The sequence below is a fragment of the Myxocyprinus asiaticus genome, chromosome 41 (genome assembly GCF_019703515.2).
Source record: "Myxocyprinus asiaticus isolate MX2 ecotype Aquarium Trade chromosome 41, UBuf_Myxa_2, whole genome shotgun sequence".
NCBI classification, from domain to species: domain Eukaryota; kingdom Metazoa; phylum Chordata; class Actinopteri; order Cypriniformes; family Catostomidae; genus Myxocyprinus; species Myxocyprinus asiaticus.
The window spans coordinates 33,011,528-33,026,187 of NC_059384.1; the positions used below are offsets into that span (position 1 = coordinate 33,011,528).

At 37.0% G+C, this 14,660-nt stretch overlaps 1 protein-coding gene across 1 annotated transcript in view; it reads right to left on the reverse strand.

Moving 5' to 3' along the window:
• LOC127431854 (caveolae-associated protein 1-like) overlaps positions 1-14,247 on the reverse strand; it is a 31,925-nt gene extending 17,678 nt beyond the window's left edge. Inside the window, exon 1 of the mRNA XM_051682467.1 lies at positions 13,442-14,247. Coding sequence (XP_051538427.1) covers positions 13,442-13,948 — 507 coding nt within the window. The 5' untranslated portion in view covers positions 13,949-14,247. The remainder of the gene's footprint in view (positions 1-13,441) is intronic.
• Between the last annotated feature and the right edge of the window lie 413 nt (positions 14,248-14,660).

The window sequence follows — 14,660 nt, forward strand, 5'->3', positions numbered from 1 at the left end:
AGAGCGACTGTCTGTTTCACTCACTTTTCCAATAGTTCTCTCATTCTCCTGGTCACTTATGCCATTTCTGCTCTCTCTCTCTCTCTTCTGCCAGCTGAGAAAACTCATGTCCCGTTGGAATAGCTTCCAAAGAGACATAGGCAAATGGGGTATTTCTCTAACTTTGCCATATAAGGTATAACAGCGTAAAAGGCAGATAAAATACATTAGTTATCTACTTCACTATGTATGTTATCAGTGTTCATTATGTACAGTTAAATGATACAGTTCTGCATCCCAGCCTTTCAAAGATGGACATGATAGAGATTGTTCCTCTAATTTCAGGCTGTGTACAATGATGAGCCAAAACATTATTACCAACTGCCTAATATGCTGTTGGTCCCCCGCCGAGGCATGGACTCTACAAGACCCCTGAAGTTGTCCTGTGATATCTGGCACCAAGACATTAGCAGCAGATCCTTCAAGTCCTGTAAGTTGTGAGGTGGAGCTGCCATGGATTGGACTTGTTGGTCCAGCATATCCCACAGATGCTCAATCAGACTGAGATCTGGGGAATTTGGAGGCCAGGGCAACACCTTGAACACTTCACCATGTTCCTCAAACCATTCCCGAACAATGTGTGCTATATGGTAGGGCGCATTATCCTTCTGAAAGAGGCCACTGACATCAGGGAATATCATTGCCATGAAGGGGTATACCTGGTCTGCTACAATGTTTAGGTAGGTAGCACATGTCAAATTGATATCCACATGAATGGCCAGACCCAGGGTTTCCCAGCAGAACATTGCCCAGAGCATCACACTCCCTCCACCAGCTTGTCGTCAATCACTTCCCCAGGTAAACGGCACACACGTACACGGCTGTCCACGTGATTTAAAAGAAAACGGGACTCATCGGACAAGTTGTCCTTCTTCCACTCCTCCAAGGTCCATCCCCAGATACTCACCACTGCTGACCAGGAGTACCCCACAAGCCTTGCCGTTTCAGAGATGCTCTGACCCAGTAGACTGGTCATCAATTTGGTCCTTGTCAAAGTCACTCTGGTCTTTACTCCTGCACATTTCTCCTGCATTCAACACATTGACTACGAGAACTGATTGTTCGCTTACTATCTAATATACCCAGACCTCGACATGTGGCCTTGTTAGGAGATGATCAACGTTATTCGCTTCACCTGTGAGTGGTCATTATGTTTTGACTGATCAGTGTAATCAGTCTCCATTATATTTAAATGTCTTCATCTTAAAACTTTTGCTCCAGATTTCTAAACTCTTCAAAGCACCAAGGGTTTCTAAATTACAATCCCAAATATTTTAGTACTCAGTTTAAAGGTTTTTGAACTCAGAGTAAGCCCACATAGCTTTTGACTATCAGCATAAAGTCTGGTCCACATGTGCAGTTTGTAACATGAACAGGTTTTGTGACATGCGAGGCTCCCCCGCAGTCGTTTTAGCCAGTGATCATTCTCGCTGTTGACCCTTTCACACTGGGCCCCAGTGCAACTGAACAGCTGAGATCCAAAAGATATGCATCTGAGTTGGATATTGAGACTGCTCAGGGAAAAAAATAATCTCTAATAAAAATTATTCAGGGAGCACATCTCAAGCAAAACAAACCGGTAAACAATGTTGGGTGTAATGCATTACTAAGTAATTCATTACTGTAATTAAATTACTTTTTCACTGAAAAAAGTAAAGTATGGGATTACTCTTAATTTTTCAGTAATTTAATTACAGTTACTTCTGATGTAATTGCGTTAAATACTTTATAGACTATAGAACAATTCTATATAAAACAATAGTGAATTTAAAATCAAAATTTAACGTCTAATGTTAAAATATTTGTTTTCTAATTTAACGCTGCCCCCTTAAACTCTTTAGCCAGTTAATGATTTATTTGATTCTATATTATTTATTTGAAAGAATTAAAAGAACAGTTTCATGTCTATCCTTTTAGTTTTCATCTGGTCGAGGTTGATAAGGGTTTTAGAAAGTAATTAGTAATAAGTAATGCAATTACTTTTCAGACAGAGTAATTAGTACAGTAATCTAATTACACTGTAGAATATGTAATTAGTACTTAGTAATTCATTACTTTTTAGAGTAACTTACCCAACACTGCCGGTAACATAGCAGCTTCAGTAGCAGTCACAGTAAATTGATTTAAGGTTTTGGGGTGAAGTTGAGGCCAATGCTCAGTCAGGATTTTGGAAGCTGGGAGTATCAGGGTGTGAAAGGTGCTGGTTTATAAACGCATGATATACAGGGAGGGTGGAACAGGCTGCAACAGAGCAAATGGGATGAGAAGCAAAAGAGCTGAAAGGAAGGATGGAGAGAGGGGAGTTGAAGGAGTAAGAATGCCTGAGGTATGAATCAGCTCGGTAACTATGTGCTCCACTCAGTTAAGAAGCCACACCCAACCACACCACCCTCCTCTCTAATTCCCTTTCCTGTGTTTTTTGAATAGAGGAATAATAACTGCTATAATACGCTTATATATACATGCCCAAAGGGCTCAAAGAGCAACAAAACATGCTATTTAAGAGTTTTAGAGGCATCTTATAGGTAGCTGAGCACAAATACACATTTGAATCTTGGCAATGGCTTTGAGAAAAGGTTAAAAGGTGCATTCAGTAATTTTATCCTCATCAAAAAAGATTAACGGATAAATAAATGGATTATTCTTTGTAAAATATCTTTTAAATTGCGTGCACTGATGTCAGTTGAATACTCCAGTCATAGTGGTTTGATTTCAAGTCAACATGAAATCAAAATTGACTCTGTTTACTTTCTTTATACACGTTCCTGGTCTTACTGTGAACAATTCATAGGTGCTTATGTTATTTCAAATAGAAGAAAAAAAGGAAACAACTTTTCTCTTTGCTAACTTCAATCCATCTTATATTTCAGCTTGTTCCCTCCAAACACCAGTCACTTTTCCCAATCCAATCTATTCCCGATGGTTAAAAACAAGTTCCATCCTACATTTATTCTCAATCAATATCCTTTTTCACACCAAAATGTATCACAATATGGATATAAAAGAGGTTGTGAATGCTGATTTTTTTAAAAAAAATTTATGTTGAATTTAAATATTCTGACTGTACAATGACTGACATTGACTAGCACAATGAAAGAGATGAAAATGGATGTTAACTCTTGTTTTAAACTGTTAAAAAATTAATAATTGGGAAACCTTGAAATAAAAAAGCAGGCTCGTACATTACACAACTATACAGGTGCATCTCAATAAATTAGAATGTCGTGGAAAAGTTCATTTATTTCAGTAATTCAACTCAAATTGTGAAACTCGTGTATTAAATAAATTCAATGCACACAGACTGAAGTAGTTTAAGTCTTTGGTTCTTTTAATTGTGATGATTTTGGCTCACAATTGTGCACTGAATTTATTTAATACACGAGTTTCACAATTTGAGTTGAATTACTGAAATAAATGAACTTTTCCACGACATTCTAATTTATTGAGATGCACCTGTATAATGTTTAGCTAACTGATCAAAAACTCAATATCAAACATCAAGGACATCAGTACAGCAGATCTTATTTGTGATTTGTGTGTAGTAAAGTACAAAAATATGAGCGATTTATTAGAGTAATTTTTCTTAGTCAGTATTTTTGGAATTTTTTTTTAACTTGAATGCACCGAAAGTCACTTTTGGATAAAAGCATCTGCCAAATGCATAAATGTAAATGTTTGTCTTGTTGGATGTTAAGAATATTTTACTGGAAAACAAGATACATTTAATTTAGAAGCAAATGTTTTAAGAGAAATCTGAGTATATTTATTGAGGTTTTTACTCAAAACAAGTACAAGTATTTGCCATTGGGTTAAGAAAATGCAAATGCAAATCAAAGATAAAACAAATTTATTTTTATTACCACATTAGCTAACTGTTTTTCTTGTTTTTTGCAAAACCCTAAATTTTATTTCTCTAACAACAAGACATCTTGTCAGTTCATCTTTGCTTCTAAAGTAGGCCCTATATGTATTTTGTTTTAAGGATGTTTAGATATTTTTTCTGGAACACTAGACAAAAATATGGATTAAGAAAATTCTTTTTTTCACAGTAAAATATGAAAAAGTAATGGAAAATTAATGAAGGTGACAGAAATTTGACAAATTAAAGAGAGACAGAGAGAGTTGACAGAATGAATGTTTCGGATGATATAGAGGGGTCAGAAAGGCAAAGAGTCAGCAGAACTGACAGAAATGACTGTCAGTGTGTGTGTGTGTGCGTGTGCGCGCGCGTGCGTGTGTGTGTGTGCGTGCGCACATGTGCGTGTGTGTGCATGCGTGCGTACGTGTCAGCTACCCTTGTGTTACAGAGGAGGAAAAACTGCCTGTTGATCACAAAGCTGTTTAACTGCCACTCAAAAAAAGGGATTTTGCTGCTTGTTCAATTTAACTAAAGCAACACAATTCTAGAACATTATGTCAAAACTTGATTTCATTGCTTTCTATACATTTGTAAAATGGAAGTTTAATTAATTAATTTGAGTTGCGACTACATGAATACTTTTTGTGGTGTTAATGCAGCATTGATGAATTCCAGGGGACTTCCATTTCCCAGCATGCTGAGGACAGGAAGATGTTGTACATGAAATTGATTGCTTGCTTTGTTGAGTAAATGCTGTGCTCACCATAGCATAGTTACTAAACTACACTCTATAGTGCTTCCAACCTGCATGTATTTAGCATGCTAACATTCACTTTCACTAGTTAGTACATAAAAAAATAAAAGAGATTTATTTGAGTTACATTGACACATCCAATTTTGTTGGGTTTACCCAATTCATCTAGGTTCTTTCTACACAAAGTTTTTGTGTTGAGGCTACAAAGTAATTTTAAGTTAAGAACTAACTTTAAACATGTGGAACCACTGTCCACAACTGAATCAATTTCAGCCAAAGATAAAAAAAATTTGAGTGAGCAGTGTTGAGTAACTTAATGAAAGTAATGACTCCTAATTTAACTAAATTTTTCAGTAGTGTGACTATAGCTGAGCTGTTTTAAACTAGTGTTGCTTTGTTGTATGTGTGTGTGTGTGATATATATATATATATATATATATATATATATATATATATATATATATATATATATATATATATATATATATATAAAGTTCAGTGTGTCTGTCTTAGCTGTCTGAAAATGACTTGCAATGTCTGATTTACCTCTGTGGGCGTCATAAAATAACAGCAAACACCTCACTTACATTTTCATGTGTTGCGCGAAGAAATGGAATAGATTGTTGAAAACACATTTTAATTTGGGCATTTCTAACTAGAGCTGACTGACAGGACGACAGAAAGCAAAGTATGACATCATTGTCATGGTCAGATTGCTGTAAGACTAGAATGAATGTATCGTCCTATCAACATGCAGTGGCAAAAAAAAAAAAAAGCTTTCCTTCCCTGCAAAGGATACCAAAGTCAATAGCTAGAAGGACACTGAGTATAATTCATTTTAAAAAAAAAATCTGTAAACCTAACAACACGTGTGAAATCAGCAATACAATATAACAACAAATGTATCATAAAGTTTTGCTTGTTTAGCTAAAATAACACTTTTACTGTATTTTTCAGATTGTTAAAGCTAATGCGCATCCACTTGCTAGAGCAAAAATTCCATATTAAGCGCTGAAACTTCTGCCATTTATTTTTCCATGAGTGGCCTGTCTTCTCCCCTTTACACATTCTCTGCCGTTTTGTAACTATACTTTAAAATAATGATCAGCTTACTGTATCTCACCATGTACCTTCCGCAACACTGTGTGACAGTCCCCTAAATGTCTTGTATTGCAATGTTGTTGCATTAAGATCTAAGTAATAAGTTATTATTTTCCCTGAGGAATAAATTGTTAAGTGGGTTGAGGAGAGGGGCGTGTACTTTGGGCAGTGGCACAAAAACTCCTCTAAATGCCTTCTCATTCTCAATCCCGGAGTCTCTCTCTCTCTCTCTCTCTCTCTCTCTCTCTCTCTCTCTCTCTCTCTCTCTCTCTCAGAGACACATTTCACAAACTATGAAATAATGTTGGCCTACTGTGTTGAAGGATAAAATGATTAGTGTGCACTTTACTCTTTGGCCTATTAAAAACTCACACACACACACACCCTTAAAGCATGCAAATCATCACTGCAGTTAAATTTGCATGCCACTGCTAAATTCTTGGCTCTGATGACAGTTTAGTATTCTGCATATGACATGCATTAGGCCTAAAACATACTCAGCGCAAGAACATGAATGCAAATAGTTCTATGCAACTCAATTTCATGCCTCAATGTATTCAGAAATATGTCCTATCGCAAAATATTCATATTGCAAAGTAACACAAGTAGCATTCTCAGAGTTTCCACAAGGGGGGCATGCTTGTTGGTGCCAGATGGGCTGGTTTGAGTATTTCTGTAATTGCTGATCTCCTGGGATTTTCACGCACAACAGTCTCTAGAATTGACTCCGAATGGTGCCAAAAACAAAAAACATCCAGTGAACGGCAGTTCTATGAATGAAAATGCCTTGTTGGGGAGAGAGGGCAACAGAGAATGCCCAGACTGGTTCGAACTGACAAAGTCTATGGTAACTCTGATAATCGCTCTGTACAATTGTGGTGAGAAGAATATAATCTCAGAATGCTATTCTGAGATGCGGGTTGGCGCAGTTTTGGCGGCACAAGGGGGACCTACACAACATTAGGCAGGTGGTTTTAATGTTGTGGCTGATCGGTGTGTGTGTGTGTGTATATATATATATATATATATATATATACTGTACAATCATGAATTGTTGCTTTGCATTAAGCTGGAAAGGGTTACAAAGATATCTCGAAGATCTTAGATATTCATCTGTCCACAGTTAGACAAACTGTCTATAAATGGAGATGGTTTAGTACTGTGTATACTCTCCCTAGAAGTGGCCGTCCAGCCAAGAGGACTCAGAGATTTGGACCCTAGAGTGACAGCTAAAGACTTGAAGGAATTATTGGAACTGATTAACATTTCTGTTCATGAGTCTACTATACGGAAAACATTAAATAGGTATGGTGTTCATCGAGGGAAAAATGTATTATCATGTTTATCAAGATATCCTACAGGATAATCTCAGTGTGGCTGTGTGCCGCTGAAACTCAACAGAAGTTGGGTGATGCAGCAGATTGAATTAAATCCACTACAGAATGGCTTCAAAAAAAGAAAATTCACCTTTTGGAGTGGCCCAGTCAGTGCCGTCATGTTTCATGAGACTCTTATCACATTTCGGGGTTTATACGGAAATGCATAATCAAATTCTACGATAAGGTTCTGATCGATCATGACACATGGGGAAATGTGAAGCAGATGTAATAAAACCATACAAACAATACACAAATTCTTCCTTTAAGATATTAATAGTTAAGATTAAAAGTCTCGAGTCGTTTTTGAAATATTCACGTCCTTTGTGTACATTCAAGTCTGAAGTCATTTTAGGTGGAGGCTGGAGTCGAGTCTAAAGTCTATTAAAATGCGACTCGAGTGCAACTCGAGTCCGAGTCTCTAACTCAAGTCCCCATCACTGCTCTCAGGTAGTTTTAGTAAGACTTAACTTGCTGACATTTACACAGGGTCCAAAATGTATTTCAAATTACAAAACAAATTATAATATTTATTGTAACATTTTTATACAAAATGTGTATTTTGTATCATTAATGAAACTATATTTTGCATTATTTTAATTAAAAAAGATTTTTGTTCCTATGCCAGTGGAATTATTTAGCTGTTTTTTTCCTTGAATATCAATCTGATACACAACTGACAAACAACACAGGTTATTCATTATGTCAGTAAAGTGTAACTGCACCTACATGATCATGATTTGTTCCTCACATATTCTTTTGGTGGCTTAATGTGAGGAATATTCCACATGTATCTCATGTAATTCTGGAGGGGAAAAATCCTTTAGGCATCATAAAGTAGATAAACATCTGATAAGTCATCTGATAACATCTGTAAGATGTTTGAAGATGCTTGAGTGGTGGCATATGTTTCCTTTTACAGATTCACACACACACTTTATTTTAACAAGGGTCAGATTATTGTTCTCACAGTTCAATGTAAATTGTGTAGTTGCTAATAATTAATTAACAGGTGCCAACAGGTGAATTATTCAGTTTTGTTTAGCCGCCAAAGTCACACATTTGGCATGTGTCGAGTGTTAATTTTGGACCCTTTTTACATGAATATATAACAAATATTTACGTAAGTATCTATGTTGACACATATGACTGACCTTTTTTTTTGTGAATAAAAAAAAAACTCATAAATTGTCGGCTACCTCTCACTCTTTCTCCACTCCTTTCTCTTTTTAAAATCAGATTTCGGCTTCATTTCTGTAATAATGTACTACATGACGTGTACTCCATTTGCAGCGCGTGCTCAGTGCTGACTGAACTTGAGGACAAGACCACTTTAATTATTGATGGGTGTAGGGAGGGGGTCATTAACATTGGAGGGGACAGGGCAAGTTGGGGAAACTCCCCATTTTTATGAATGCAAAACGGAGTCTTGCAACGTTTCATTCCTAGCTTTTTATTACTATATATAACGTTTTCATAATAATATAATGGAAGATAAATATTGCCTTTCAGTGGGCCCCCATCCAGCGAGGCCCCCTGTTACTCAGGTCCATCATTTCCCCTGGTACGACGCCCGTCAACTACTGTCATGACAGAGCATGTATATGTTCGAAATGGAATACTAGATTACTTCTTACTTGTTAAGGGATTATAAAGAGGTTTATTAATCACTAATAATTAATTTACTAAAGTATTGTAAATCTTTGATATGTTGTTATAACAACATGCATAAAAAGGTTGACTTTCATGCGATACCATCCAAATAGTGAGACATTTTACCTCACATGTTTTTAATGCTTAATAACATATTCAATATTAGTATATTTAGCACTTATGAAAAATGTACCTTAATGTAAAGAGTACACCTGTGAAGCAGTTATTCAGGCTTTGCCAACAATAGAAACTATTTTTGCTGCATTGTGACCTAAATTATAATTAGTGCATTTTGTGTTTTTTTTTTTTATTATTATTATTATTTGTATTATTGTCATTATTAATATAATATGAATAAGTGTATTTATTGAGCATTCATAACGCAAGTTAAAATGCTCACTATTTGGCAAGTATTGGATTAAAGATGCCCTTTTTATGCATAGAGCTGCACAGAAATTATATTAAATGAAATGATAATGCATTTGTAAATAACTTAGTCATTAATGAACCTCTTTATAAACCCTTAATAAAAGGAACAACGTTAATGTAAAGTGATTAAGGTCAAGACACAGTAAAAAGTATTCAGTGCAGTGTGCTTTGTTGTATACTGCACATTCTGGCAAATAGAAAATAAAAAATAATATGAATAAGTATATTTATTAAGCATTCACAACAAGTAAATTAAAATGCTCACTATTTGGCACAAATTGGATGAAAGTTGTAATTTTTATGTATACAACTGCATATAAATGATTTATAATGCATTTGTAAATAACTTATTAGGCACCAATGATACCCCTTGTAAACCCTTAATAAAGCGAACAACATTAATGTAAAGAGATTAATGTCAAGACACAGTAAAGTATACAGTGCAGTGTGCTTTGTTGTGTACTGCACATTCTGGCAAATGTAAAACATAATATGAATAAGTATATTTATTTAGCATTCATAACATTTATGTTAGAATGCTCACTATTTGGCAAGTATTGGATGAAAGTTGCCCTTTTTATGCATTAAAAAATATTCACGGTGCTGTGGAAAAAGTAAGTGAACCCTTAATAACTGGTCGATCCTCCTTTGGCAGCAATAACCAGCAATAATCGGTAGCTGCGGATTAGACCTGCACAACGTTCAGAAGGAATTTTGGACCATTATTCCTTACAGAACTGCTTCAGCTCAGCCATATTCTTAGGATGTCTGGTGGAAACGGCTCTCTTGAGGTCACTTCATAACATGTCTATTGGGTTAACGTCTGGGCTCTGACTGCGCCACTCCAAAAGGTGGATTTTCTTTTTTTTTAAGCCATTCTGTAGTGGATTTACTTCGATGTTTAGGGTCATTGTCCTGCTGCATCATCCAACTTCTACTGAGCTTCAACTGGCGCACAGCCACCCTGACATTATCCTGTAGGATATCTTGATAAACAAGACACAATATAAAGTATTCAGTGCAGTGATCTTTGTTGTATACTGCACATTCTGGCAAATGTTGTATTCGGGTCATCCAGGTATCTGGTACACATACTACATATTCCAGCAACAGTAAGAGTAGTATGTTAGTGTGCTATTCTGAACATAGCCCAATCCTTCTTCAGTGATGAGTTAAGGAAGGCCATTCGGAATGGTAATTATTATCAAATTCCGATGTGAACTCAGTGTTCCCTGTATCCAAAACTATGAGAGCACACAGTCTCTGTGTGTGTGTGTGTGTGTGTGTGTGTGTGTGTGTGTGTGTGTGTGTGTGCGTGTGTGCGGCAGCCCCATCTGACTCACTGTGTGGAAACTCTGAATGTTCTTGCGCCACTGTGCAAAGCTGCAAGCTATTACACATTGCATTATAGAGCCGAAAAAACCTCTAACTGCAGACAGACTGTCTGCTTAACCATTCAAACTCCCACTCTCCCTCTTCTCTGAATATTTTTGCATGTAGCTACTCTTATCCCACTGTCCTTACTCTTTATTCAGGTTCTTCCGGTCCCTTGTTCCCTAACAAACCACTCCCACGTTTTTAAAATAGTCTCTGAATTTTGCTTGTGGTATTTTCCATCTGTGAGGAGAGAGGCGTGTTGAGGAGAGAACGCATGTAAAAACACGCCAGTCTTAGTTTATTCTGTGACCATCAAACAGAACTGTGCTTTTAAAAAGCAGTAGGTAGCGTATTGAGGTGAGTGTATTAACACACAGTTCAGTTGTGTTCACAATACATCAGTTCATACAAGCAAAGCTTAAGTGTTTAATTGGTGTGGTGCCAAGATTTCTTGAGGAATACACACAACACCATTTAATTTGTGTGTTTGGACACTTAAGCCACACTTTAAAATGTCTGAATGTCATTGCACTGACCATCTTGGTCCTGGAGGACCCTAGCACTGCACATTTTGGATGATTCCCCCATCAAACACACCCATTTCAGGTCTCTACTAATGAGCTAATCAGTAGAATCAGGTGCATTTTGGAGAAATCCAAAACGTGCAGTGTTGAGGCCAAGAAACACTGCATTAGAAAGCAAAAATATTGCTTTTCTCAGAACTAACTTCACTTTTCTGAGTCATTTTTGCATTGACTTTCAATCAACTGATGCCAAGGCAATTGTTAGTGGATGCATGATGTCAGTTCCCCTTAAGTTCAAAGATGTCCTAGCATAGTAATCACAAGTGGAGTTCAGCACATTAACCATGGACATGTTCCACTAACATTTGACAAACACAAAGTGTCTGTTTGTCTTTATTTGAATGGTGTATCTTATCATTTTAGATGTATATAAAATACATGCCATTAAACATATGTTACAAGGTTTTAATATTTTGATATATAATACAATGACATTTAGACATTAGCTGTGCCTTGAGTGTCCAGATATTTTTGGGCCCACTGGATATGGCTATATTTCATAATGGTAAGATATGCTCATTTTACCCATGGCCACACCCTGACAGCTATAACATATATGATGTGCCCTATAGTTTACATTATACTCCTTTGCTATAAAATGTGAAATGCAAATTACCATTGCAAAAAATATTTTGTGATCTAATTTACAAAATATTATTGTAATATCATGATAGAAACATTAGAAGTGGAAACACACATACACACACTGCAGAAGGTCTTATTGCTAAAGTCATCTAAACTAAGCACTCCCTTTCCCAAGTAAAGAAAAATGACCAATTACATCTTATTAATTAATGACATCTTAAGTAATCCTTCCCATTACTCAGGCATACACACACTGATCAACACTAGGTGGCGCAATAATGCGTATTTCTTTTTTCACTAATAGCTCCAGAACTGAAAGGGCTAGAATCAGAATTCTTTTTTCCTCTGATTTCTTGAGTCTTCGATTTCATTTCTGTCCATACATTTTTGGGGAGAATTTTGGGAAAAACCTACTTTTCGATCTCCTCCTAGGCCATTTGTCTGATTCATATGAAATTTGATATACATAATCTACAAAAATTCATCAAAAGAATTTTGATTCAGTAAAGCGCTTTGCAGATATAAACCAATTCAATGTTTGGGTATGGCCCATTTTTGCTTATTGACCTATATCTTCTAAACGCAAAGTCCAAACTTAACAAAACCTGGTAAACTTTGAAAGAAAACATTTTGAGGATGCACACCAAATTGTGTCCACTTCAGCCTATAGGAGTTGCTATAATTAAAAAAAAATACCATAACCCTGCAACTGCGTTATCAAGGAAGTTGGAATTTGGCATGCATTTTCTATGGTTCACCTGCTTACATATCCTTAAAATATTGACTGGACAAATCAACAATAATTGCTGCAAGCAGCCAATCAAATTTCAACAGCTAATAACTTGTGTTGTGAATGGCAGATCATTATGAAATTAGGCTGTATACCAAATATTTTGAGAATTGGCCACAAGGTAGAGCTATAATAAGCTAATTTACATTTTTGCTAATAACTTCAGAAACTTTAGGGCTACAATAAGATTTTTTTCTGATTCCTCCAGTGCCCCCAAATAAATTGGTCATGTTGATTTCCATTTTCAAACAAAAACTTTTCTACCATTTACATTTTTTGAAAAACTACTTTTTCAAACTCATCCTAGGCTATTTGTCTGATTTGCATGAAATTTGGTATGTATCATTTAGAGATGCTCCAAACAAAAAGTTAATTTAATTTTATCCTTAAGATGATATGAGCATATACGTATGCTTTCTGGTGTAGCCCACAATGACTAATTGGACTGTTTCTTCTGAGTGCAACATACAAACATAGAAAAACTCAGTACACATGGGCAACAGAACATTCTAAGGGCATATGCCAAATTATTGTGCTTATTGTGCAACTGTGATCAAAGCAGTTGAAAATGGAATCTAGAACAACTGTGTCCACAGCATCCATAGGATCTGCTCTGTCAAATTTGGCTACTTTGGTCATGTTTTCTTCACATGTGCTTGGACCCCGATATTTGCCTCTTGCGGCTATATTATTTCAATTATTTATCCTACACAGCAATGAGATTAAATGGAAAGCAAATGGCAGAGTCTACTGCTTGTCAGATGTTGCTTCTGAAAAAGACTTAAATGAGTCTCCTCTAGAGTTCACAAGAAATCTCTACAATGTCTCAAACTGTGTTTGACACAAATTTGTATGTCTCGCAATAACATGTTCATCTGTGTGAATATCCCTCACCTGGTAGATCATGACTTTGAAGTTTCTCCTCTTCAGCAGCTCGTTCTCATTGCTCTCCAGTCGTTTGATCTGCCCGGCTTGTTTCTCCAGGTTTCCTCGCACCGTCTTCACATTCACGCTCACCTTACGCACCTTCTCCAGCATCTTATTGACCGTGTTGGCTGTGGTGGTGTGGCTCTTGGACAGTTTGGTGAGTTCCCCTTGGATGCCTGTCACGGATCTCTCCATCTCCCGTTGACGGACTTCAAGCCCGGATTGTGTTTGCTGGATCTGGTCTACGGCTCCAATGATCTTATCTAGTAGAGCCAGGACAATGACTCCATTCATCTCACCTTTGTCTCCATCACCAGCCTCGCCTTTCTCACCACCCTCTTTGGCTTTGTTCTCAATGCCCTCATCTTCATCTTCAGAGGCAGGGAGGTTGATTTCATCATCAGAGATCTCTGTGAGGGATTTGTTTGGCTCTGGGACCTCCAGGTGCAAATGGGCCTCTTCGATCACTTCCATGTTTCAAAGCTTGTGTAATATAGCAAAAAAGTTGAATGTGAAAGGATACAAGCAGTGGAAAGTCCTTCTGTGTCCTTACTTGCCTTTCTACTATTGCTGCTCTCAGATTTTCCCTCTGGAGTTCACCTTACTGTTCCCTCCTCTTTCACACACTCCACATCTGCACTCTCTCTCTCTCTCTCTCTCTCTCTCTGAGCGTGTGCTGGGATCTTGTTTTTGCAGTGCAGGCAGGCAGTTGTGGAGGCTCTGTACTGCATGAGCGCTGGGTTGTGAATGCCACACTTTCCTGTGAAACCCTCCAGACAAATGAACTGCATGCCAGCTGCCTTCCTCTTACCCACTGACACTCCCCCTGTATGCTGTGTAGCTCTATCTGTGTGTGTGTGTGTGTGTGTGTGTGTGTGTGTGTGTGTGGAGAGCAGTGCTCCACCCAGTGGCCTTCAGTGGGACCCCATAGGTAAAAAATCACAAGTGAGTTGGTTTACAAAAATAATTCCCTGCTGAATGCCTTAAAGGGATAGTTCACCCAGAAATGAAAATTGTCATCATTTACTCACACTTATAAGTTATACAGGTTATAAGTTATAACCTGTATGACTTTCTTCCATGAAGCACAGAAGGTGTATTTCGGAAGAATGTTCTGGCTGCTCTTTTCTCTGTAATCAAATTGATAGGGTTAGGATTAAGATGAGTGCGGTCAAGCTCCAAAATT